Source organism: Lipotes vexillifer, unplaced genomic scaffold (assembly GCF_000442215.2).
Source record: "Lipotes vexillifer unplaced genomic scaffold, Lipotes_vexillifer_v1.1 scaffold1235, whole genome shotgun sequence".
In the NCBI taxonomy this organism is placed as follows: Eukaryota; Metazoa; Chordata; class Mammalia; order Artiodactyla; family Lipotidae; genus Lipotes; species Lipotes vexillifer.
Window position 1 is genome coordinate 587,447 of NW_006775530.1, and position 9,746 is coordinate 597,192.

General features: G+C 44.7%; 2 protein-coding genes across 2 annotated transcripts in view; one reads left to right on the top strand and one right to left on the bottom strand.

The window, feature by feature from the left end:
* Positions 1 to 2,212, bottom strand: part of WWP2 (WW domain containing E3 ubiquitin protein ligase 2) — a 144,825-nt gene extending 142,613 nt beyond the window's left edge. Inside the window, exon 1 of the mRNA XM_007449918.1 lies at positions 2,105 to 2,212. The gene's annotated coding sequence lies outside the window, so the exon portion shown is untranslated. The remainder of the gene's footprint in view (positions 1 to 2,104) is intronic.
* The window catches only part of NOB1 (NIN1 (RPN12) binding protein 1 homolog), an 18,542-nt gene continuing 10,353 nt past the window's right edge, over positions 1,558 to 9,746 (top strand). The window contains exons 1-3 of the mRNA XM_007449917.1: positions 1,558 to 1,654; positions 7,192 to 7,325; positions 7,447 to 7,579. Coding sequence (XP_007449979.1) covers positions 1,588 to 1,654; positions 7,192 to 7,325; positions 7,447 to 7,579 — 334 coding nt within the window. The 5' untranslated portion in view covers positions 1,558 to 1,587. The remainder of the gene's footprint in view (positions 1,655 to 7,191; positions 7,326 to 7,446; positions 7,580 to 9,746) is intronic.

Sequence of the window (9,746 nt, forward strand, 5' to 3'; positions counted from 1 at the left end):
TATTAAGCTTCAAAAGCTGGTGTGTATTTATACTCATAGCCTACCCCCAGTGTTCAACACTGGAAAGTGACTACCATACTGGACAATGCAACTCTAGAACAATGCCTGGTACAGAGCAGGTACTTATAAATATTTATTGAATGAAAAAATGTTTTCCCAGGAAGAGGCAGCTATGATATAGCACAGGATTTTCTAAACTTCAATTACACTCCATATTCACAATTTTTGCTGTAACCTATACTATTTTTCCCTTAAAATGTCATACTTTGTCCACTTGAAAAAATATTTTAAAATAAAACTTTATGTTGCGTCTATAAATGGAAAAGAATGGGTCTAAGGATAAAATGCCTGGGCATGAGTCCCTACTCAGTCACTCACTACTTCCAGACTGTAAAGCAAGGACTTCACTAAGCCTCAGTTTCTTCATCTGCAGAACAGGGACAACTCCAACCTTCACAGGATCATGGTGAAGATTAAATGAGATGCTGTCATAAGCTCTTTACAATTGGGAAAGTAGTCATTAAATAAAGGAGACTGAGAAGCCAACCCAAGCCTTTTCCTCATGCCTGTCATTTTCACATGGACCAATAACAGAAAACGGCAAGCTTGTCTGACAAGAGAAGAGCTAGGACTCAGGTTCAAATCTCTTGTCCTCCACTTACAGGTCTGTGACCTTTAGAAATTCATTTATTCACCAAACACCAAGTGCCCACAACATGACAGGCACTAGGCTAGGAGCCAAATAAGTCAAATAAGATATGAACCCTGCCCTTGAGGAATTTGCAGTCTAGCAGGGAGAAAGAGACCAGCAGACAAGAAAAAGCAAACAACTGTCAAAACATCAAGTCATTTCTCTTAGGTCTGTTTGTTCACTGTGAAATGGGAATAACACCTTCCCAGTCTAACTCACAGAGCTGCCACAAAAATCAATTTTTAAATGTTTGTCAAGTACTCCAAAAACCTGAACTCATTATACATTAGCAAAGTACTTTTCTTTTTCCTACTTGTAACCCAAAACAACTCCGGCTCCTGTAAATGTCCAGTATGAACATTCACTCCAATTGTACCACATCTGTGAAACTCATTCCACTTTTGCAAATGTTAGTAAACATAAGGAAAAAGAGGATAAACAGCTTTAGCACAGGTATTTAATCTCAAAATTATGATCCAGGTCACAGTTCTAAGGAACAAAACACAGACCTCTCAGTCAGCTACCTAGTTACAGTTTGTCAAGATAAGCAGTCACATGGTAAAGGAAACTGAATAATTTAAACTGAAGAAAGAGGAAAACTCATGAAGCAGGGTAGGTAGACAGTGCCAAGGTTACAGCAGTCTCTACATTGGTGAGGTAATGCTGGGATTAGGTCGTGCTCAACATGGTAGGCTAAAAGCCATTTTACGGCCAGAGCAAAATGCCCACACTCTTTTAAGCCTAGAAGTTGATCTGATCTGAGAAAATCTCAAAGAAAGATGATCCCAAGGGCTAGGTTCCCAAGAAGTGGAAACCCTACCCAAGCAGGAGTAAGTGGGTGTGACGAAAGCAAGATGATCAAGATTCTGTGATCTTCCCTGAAGTTTAAAAACTGAATGGGACCAAAATCAAAGTCTCGGGTACCAATCATTTACAAAGAGGAAGGAAGGAAAAGACTCTCAGGTGCAGTTCAGGCTGCATCATCATACTGATTTCTCCTTCTTCCCCCCCATGTCACTCGCCCAATTTCAGGCGACCCATTCCAACTCAGTCCCAAGTCGCCCCTTCCCCTTGTTCCGATCCCTGCACAAAGGTCACTCCTCTTCATCCCTGGCACCTAAGACCCTTTCCCCTTCCGGGAGGACTTGCTGGCCGCCGCAACCATGACTGCCTTCGCGCCCACCTCTGAGCAGCCCCCGCGCACAACCCGCGGCAAGCCCACCCCTCTCGGGCGGGAACCGGGACACCCCTCCTCGGAGGCCGGAACCGCCGCGCCAGGCCCCTCCCACAGGAAGCCACCGCCCCCCAGCGCCCTGGCCGCGCCTCCCCCGGCCCACCCCGCGCAGCCCGCCACTCCCGGACTTCCCCGCGCCCCCGCCCGCCCGCCGCGCCCCCAGAGCCGGTGCTCGCTACCTGCTGCGGCCACAGAAGCGGCGCCCAACTCCTCTCCCACTTCCGCCTTCCACCGCCCGCACTCGGGCCAGGTCACGTGACCACGCGCGGTCACCTGACCCGGAAAAGGCTGGCCGGACCGCAGGTGTGTGCAACCTAGGCCAGGCCTGAGAACCTCTCGCCAGAAGGCCTTCTTATCCTCTGTATGTTTAAAAGTGGGAGGGGTTTCCACTCGCTAGATGGTCCCCGAGCAATCAAGTAAATTGAGGGCTCGCTGAGTTCCAGGCGCTTCATATACTCCTCCCATCAACCCCGAGGGCGGGCCTGTCTTAGCCCCATTTTACAAGTGAGAGGAGGTGTTCAATCAAGTCAGCAGATATTTATTGAACTCAGGGTTACCATATAAAATACAGGACGCCCGGTTAAATTTGAATTTTAGGTGAACAACCATTAATACATAGGTGTGCCCCAAATATTGCCTGGTACAGTACATGTTTATACTAAAAAACTACTTGTTGTTGATACTCATATTTAATTAGGCATCTTGTGTTTTAATTTGCTATATCTGACAACCCAAAGCCTACTATGTGCCAGGCACGGTTCTAGGCTCTAGAAACACAAAAGTAGCTTTTGTGGAGCGTCTGTTCTTGTGACATGAAACAAAGGCAGAAAGGCTCCAGAACTCTTGCTGGGGGTCCATAAAGTGCCCCACCACACCAGACTAACCCCAATTCCTTAGTATACAGAGTAGACCTTTATGAACTAGAAAAAACATTTTAAATCAATATTCTTTACTGATGGTTGAGAACTTCAGCTTTGACAAGTTGAATGAAGGCTCAATTTTTCACTTTTAATCACCATTAACTGAAATTAATACTAATCACCTAATTAGCTCTAAGCACCGTGCACTAATTATTCTGTTATTTTTGGTTCTTCCAGTTTGGATGGATCCTGTTACGCGTACAAATGAAACTGGTTGAGCATTTAGTCTCTATTTTGCCATTCCAAATCCATCCAGGAGATGGCCTTTCAAGAAGCTACAGCTCTCTCTTAACACCTTAATTCCTATCTAAAAAGCTATTAAAATTTCTCTAGTAACATTGATGGGAGTTGTACTAATTCTCTTTTAGGGGAATTAGGGAAGGCCTCTTTGATTTGGTGGCATTTGAGTAGGTGTTGACCAAAAGGAAAAAAGGGACTAGGCAAGGCAGGCTCTCACTGTGCATTAAAGAAGTAAAAGCTAAATATATACCTGGACCTATAAAGGCCCTAGGTGATACCTCCCACCCCTCCCCTTTGTTTCATCTCATCTCCAACTACTCTTTCACTCAGTACCCTGCTTCAAGTCACTCTGGCCTGAGGGCCTTTGGACTGGCTTTTCCCTCTTCCTAGAAAGCTCTTTCCCCAGGTAGTCAGTTGGCTCACCTCCTCATCTCTTTCAGATGTTTTCTTAACTGTCCCTTTCAGTGAAGCCTTTCCTGATCACCCTATTTAAAATTGCAACTCATCTCTTCCTTCCCTTCCTACCAGCCCTTTCCTGCTTTATTTTTTCTCTCCATATTTCCTCAGCTTAGCACTATCTGACTTTCATATGAATATGTGTGTATGTATGTGTGTGTGTGTGTGTGTGTATATATATATATATGTCTGTTTCCCACTACAAAAATTATGAAGACAGGAGCTATAACTCAGCTCTCAAAGCAGTTCCTGGCCCATAGGAGGCCTCTTTAAACAATCTGTTGAATGAATAGACTTCATCAACATTTATTGAGTACTGAACTCATTGCTGAAGGTCCTACAGTATAGGAGATTTTTTTTAAGACACATTACAAATCTGAAATATGTCATCATAAAAGTGCCCTGCAAAAGTTAAAAAGTAAATTGAAATGTTCATTTAAGGAGAAAGACCCCTAAAGAAAGACCCCTGATTTCCAACCTACTTAAAGAAGACACACAATTAACTACAATGCAAAGCAGAAGTAATAACTGCTTATTGATAGAATCAAAATGTCTTAAGTATGGTGAGAAAGAAGGGTTTATATCCGTCCTTGGAGAAAAATCTGATTTGGGTAATGAGGACCAGTTTACAAAGGAAACAATCAAGCTGCTTCTTGGAGACTAAGTACGCAGGGATTGGCCAGCAGAATTTTCAGGCAGAAGAGAAAACAAGGGCAAAGGCAGAGACAAGAAAGTCCAGGACACTCCCAGGAAAGTCCAGAGGAATTCTAGGGATACTTACTGCTTTCATGTAGTTTTTCTCTCCCCTACCCCACTGTTTTTCTCTCCCCTACCCCACTGTTAAGCATATAGTTTCATAGCTTGTACATTTTCCAGTCCTGGAAGTGAAGTCAGCTCTTCACTGGCACACAAGACATTTCTTTCATAAAGGGCCTTACATGTAAAAGTTGTCATTACCTCCAGATAAGTTACACATGGAGTTCTAAATATGTTTGAAAGTGTTAATTTGTTAAGGTAAACTGTTTCAAGTGACCATAATTTCATAATAATGTTTGAGATTTCTTCACTTTTTAAAAAACAAGGAGCTTCAAAAAATGGAAGTGTTTCAGGGTTCACTTCACTTCTGAGAGAACCTGTCCCCGGACACCCTGTGCTACCACAGGCACTACCCTCAACTCCCTGAACACTCCCTTTGGACTTTCATACCTCAATGCTTTTGCCCTACTCATCCTTCAAGATTTGGCTCCAAGGTCATAAGCTCGAAGGTGCCCCTAGACACTACACAAAATATCACTTTGTTCATAACTGTTATATCACCCAAATTCTGGTGGTATAAATTAGCTCTCAGTACTTATTTGTTCACTAAATAAGAGTCCTTCTAAGGCTTCAGTGTACTTGAAGACTAGCGAGCGTTACAGGGAACCAGAAAAGGGATTAAACTATTACAAAAAATGACAAACACTACAAAATGTCAAGAAAACTTTTATATTAACAAGTATTTTTAATATTTACTAGAAAGTGAATGGCTCAGAGCCTGATCTTTCTTTCCCTGGCTATTCCCCTAAATCCGTGGTTCTCAAGTGTGGCCCCAGGTCAGCAGCACCAGCATCATCTGGAACTTATTAAAAATGCAGATTCTCCCGCCCTGCCCAGACCTACTGAATCAGAAACTGAGGATGAACCCAAGCTATCTAGTTCTCCAAGCTCTCCAGGTGATCCTAATTCACAGTAAAGTTTGACAACACTCATCTAGATCATTCTTCTTCACCCTAGTGTCTACAGTATTATTGCCAATTTCAATAAACCTCTTTAATTGTGGAGTCTAGTTTCTATATACTCCCTCCCTTTTTAGGCAACAGGAGCAATTGAGGAAGAACTTAGAGATACGAATATTAGCGTTGAGTGGATTATATTTTCTAGGCATGAAATAAAAACTTGATTAGAGTAAGGTGAATGAATGGAGAGGAGACCCAGGCACCTGAAAACAATTCAGAAGTGGCATCAATAAAGTTTAGCAAGAGGAGTATGGGTTGAGAGTGGGAATAAAGATGACTCAGAGATTCTTACCTTGAGTGCCTTTTTTGGTAATGCCATTCGGAAAAATAGGAACTCAACCAGTGAAGAAAGTTTAAGCGGGGGCAGGAGAGAAAACTACCTTAGTTTTAACCTTCCTCCTGAGTGAAGATGCCAAAAATTTTCAGAAAGATGTGGCCAACGGCTAGGCTAGGGAATAAACAGGGATTGGACCTGCAGATTCCAAAGGCATTCCTATAATGCGATAATTGTGATAAGCCTTGGGGATAGATAGTATTGGTGAAGGAGAAAACTTAGACACAGAGGCCAAGACAGTTCTGTGGTGGGTGCCCCGTGAGCAAGGCAGAAGAGATGGCAGTGAAGGAGGGTGAGAAATCATCAGAGACACAGCGGGACCAGGATAGTGATGTAACACCAAAGTGAGGCAAGGAGACAGTCCAGAAAGAGGAAATGGTCAGCATTGTAAAATTCTGCAGAGAAACTGAAAGCATTGAGAAATAAGAACAAAAAAATTGATATGATAGGGAATTCCCTGGCAGTCTAGGCACTTAGGTTTTGGCACTTTCACTGCTGGGGCCAGGGTTTGATTCCTGGTTGGGGAACTAAGATCCCGCAAAAAAGAAAAGAAAAAAAAAAATTGAGACATCTGGGGAAGGAAAAGGGATTTGGGCACCTATTAAAAGACCCCCGAGGGCAGTGAACAATTTTTGTAAGTACGATGGATAAAGTATAACCAAGGGGTGGGCTTCCCTGGTGGCGCAGTGGTTGAGAGTCCGCCTGCCAATATAGGGGACACGGGTTCGTGCCCCGGTCCGGGAAGATCCCACATGCCGCGGAACGGCTAGGCCTGTGAACCATAGCCGCTGAGCCTGTGCGTCCGGAGCCTGTGCGTCCGGAGCCTGTGCTCCGCAACGGGAGAGGCCACAACAGTGACAGGCCCGCGTACAGGAAAAAAAAAAAAAATTATAACCAAGGGGTAAAAACTGGAGTGAAGACTTGACAAAGAAAGTTTAGAATAACTCAACACCTCTGAAGATGGATGACTGAAAACTCATCATTCAGCCAAAATTTGCCAGCATGAATTTCTAACAGACCAGATCTCATAATTATGGAATCTCAGCAAGGAATTATGAGCCTTGCTTATGTAAGTGGCGTAAGAGATCCTGGACCCAAGTTGCTCAAAATGAAGTGGGGGTAAGTAAGCAAGCAGCGGTCGGTATGGCACAGTAGTAAGAAAGCAGCTCTGAGTCGGTTTTTTTCAGTGTTAATCTCGATACCTCACTAACTACCCATGTTAGTTGGGCCTAGTTTTCTTGAGCAGCTACCCCTTACCTGTAAAATGGTACCTATTTCATAGGGTTGTTGTGATCTTTAAATTAGGGCATCTGTATTGATTGACTCTTAACAATGAAACTAATACAGACTATTTGCATTTAAGCTTAAAGAAGGCGTTAAGGAGCAGACGCCAAAGCGAATTTCCTCGGGTGGCCCCCCCGCCCCTCCCAAGGTTTGACCCCGCCCACACCTCCCAGGCAGAGTTGGCGGCCTCACCGCGCATGCGCTCGGAGAGCCCTGAGCCGGAAGATGGTGCCGCGGCTGCTCTTCCCGGCTCCCAGAGGCCCAGATTGGGACAGAGGGGCGGGCGCAATCTGCATGCGCACGCACGCTCCGGCCTCGATGGACCAAGATGGCGCCGGTGGAGCACGTTGTAGCTGATGCAGGGGCTTTCCTGCGGGACGCGACTCTTCAGGTACAGGGAGCTCCAGCGGAGAGCAGCGGGGTCTGGGCTGGTGGCCCCTAAAGGAGCTTGGGAAATCGGGCAGCGCACTGCGTGGTGCGGGCGGGTGTGAGTTGGGCCGGTCTCCCCTCAGGACATCGGGAAGAACATCTACACCATTCGGGATGTGGTCAGCGAGATTCGGGATAAGGCCACGCGCAGGCGGCTCGCAGTCCTGCCCTACGAGCTGCGTTTCAGGGAGCCCTTCCCGGAATACGTGCGGTTGGGTGAGTGTCTCTGCTCGGTGTTAATGGCGAAGCTGATTCCCGGGTTGCTGACTGAACCTGCTGTGGTTCTAGTCGGAGTCTGGATACTTTATCAGAGTTGATTTAGAAACTGCACGGTCGGGCAGAAATAGAGACACAGATGGAGAGAACAAACGTATGGACACCAAGGGGGGAAAGTGACGGGGTGGTGGTGATGGTGGTGGTGGGATGAATTGGGAGATTGGGATTGACATGTATACACTAATATGTATAAAATGGATAAGAACCTGCTGTATAAAAAAATAAATAAAATTCAAAAATTCAAAAAAAATAAGTAAATAAAAGAAACTCCACGTTTTAGGAGACCGTGGTGGGAGAGAGGAGTTCTGGGTCATGAGTCAGCCAGGCCTTGCCAGTTACTAGTTATGTGCCCTTGGGAGTATCACTCAGACGCTCTAGGCCTCGGTTGCCTCCATCTGTAAAATGGGATTCACAATAGTACCTACCCCAGGGGTTGCTGGAAGCATTAAATGAGGAATAATGTCACTCAGCACAGTGTCCAGCGCTTTGTAAGTATTCAGTAAATTTGTTTGGATTAAAAATAGAAGATGGGAGGAAGCTGCAAGAGGGAGGCGATACGGGGATATATGTATATGTATAGCTGATTCGCTTTGTTATACAGCAGAAACTAACCATTGTAAAGCAATTATACTACAATAAACATGATAAAAAGATTTTAAAAAATAGAAGAACCCAGATCTCTTACTCTCGCCCATTTCTTTTCAGTAGATAAGAGTGATGACTGTTCTGGATATGGAGGTCAGCCTCAAGTCAGAAAAAGGGGGGGCTTTTAGGCCTTACATTAGTCCTGAAAGAAAACTAAACAACTCTCACTTGGCTTAGGAGTCAGCGTTGTTCTCTTGTTAGGGAATCAAGGCAATGATCCTGCCCAGGAAAGGACCTAGGTGGTTGGAAGTGTTTTAGGGTTTAAAGGCCTGATAATGGAGATGTTGTTACCTACACTATTTGTGACTTCTTTAGCTTTCTCCAGCATCCTAGCTGTGTGATCTCTGACAAGTTACTTAATCTTTTTGAGGAAATACTAACAGTACTTACTTCATAAGATTTGGCTGAAGCATTCCCACTCCTGGGCATATATCCAGACAAAACTATAGTAATTCAAAAAGATACTTGCACTCCTATATTCATAGCACTATTCACAATAGCCAAGACATGGAAACAACCTAAATGTACATTGATGATGAACAGATAAAGAAGATATGGTACATGTATACAATGGAATACTACTCAGCCATAAAAAAGAACAAAATAATGCCATTTGCAGCAACATGGTTGTAACTAGAGATTATCATACTAAGTGAAGTCAGAAAGAGAAAGACAAATAACCATATGATATGACTTATATGTGGAATCTAAAATATGACACAGATGAATCTTTCTGAAATAGAAACAGAATCACAGACATAGAGAACAGACTTGTGGTTGCCAAGGGGAAGGGGGTTGGGGGAGGTTGGGGTGAGCAGATGTAACCTTTTATATATAAAATGGATAAACAACAAGGTGCTACTGTATAGTACAGACAGCTATATTCAATATCCAATGATAAACCATAATGGAAAAGAATATTTTAAAAAGGAATGTGTGTATGTGTATAACTGAATTACTTTGCTGTGCAGCAGTAATTAACAACATTGTAAATCAACTATACTTCAGTTTAAAAAAAAAACAGATTTGGGGCTTCCCTGGTGGCGCAGTGGTTGAGAGTCTGCCTGCCGATGCAGGGGACATGGGTTTGTGCCCCGGTCCAGGAAGATCCCACATGCCGCGGAGCAGCTGGGCCCGTGAGCCATGGCTGCTGAGCCTGCGGGCCTGGAGCCTGTGCTCCACAACGGGAGGCCACAACAGTGAGAGGCCCGCGTACCGCAAAAAATTAAAAAATAAGATTTGGCTGAAGGATAAAATGAAAAGTTTTGTTTTGTTTTGTTTTGTTTGCGATACGCGAGCCTCTCACTGTTGTGGCCTCTCCCGTTGTGGAGCACAGACTCTGGACGCGCAGGCTCAGCGGCCATGGCTCCCGGGCCCAGCCGCTCCGCGGCATGTGGGATCCTCCCGGACCGGGGCACGAACCCGTGTCCCCTGCATCGGCAGGCGGACTCTCAACCACTGC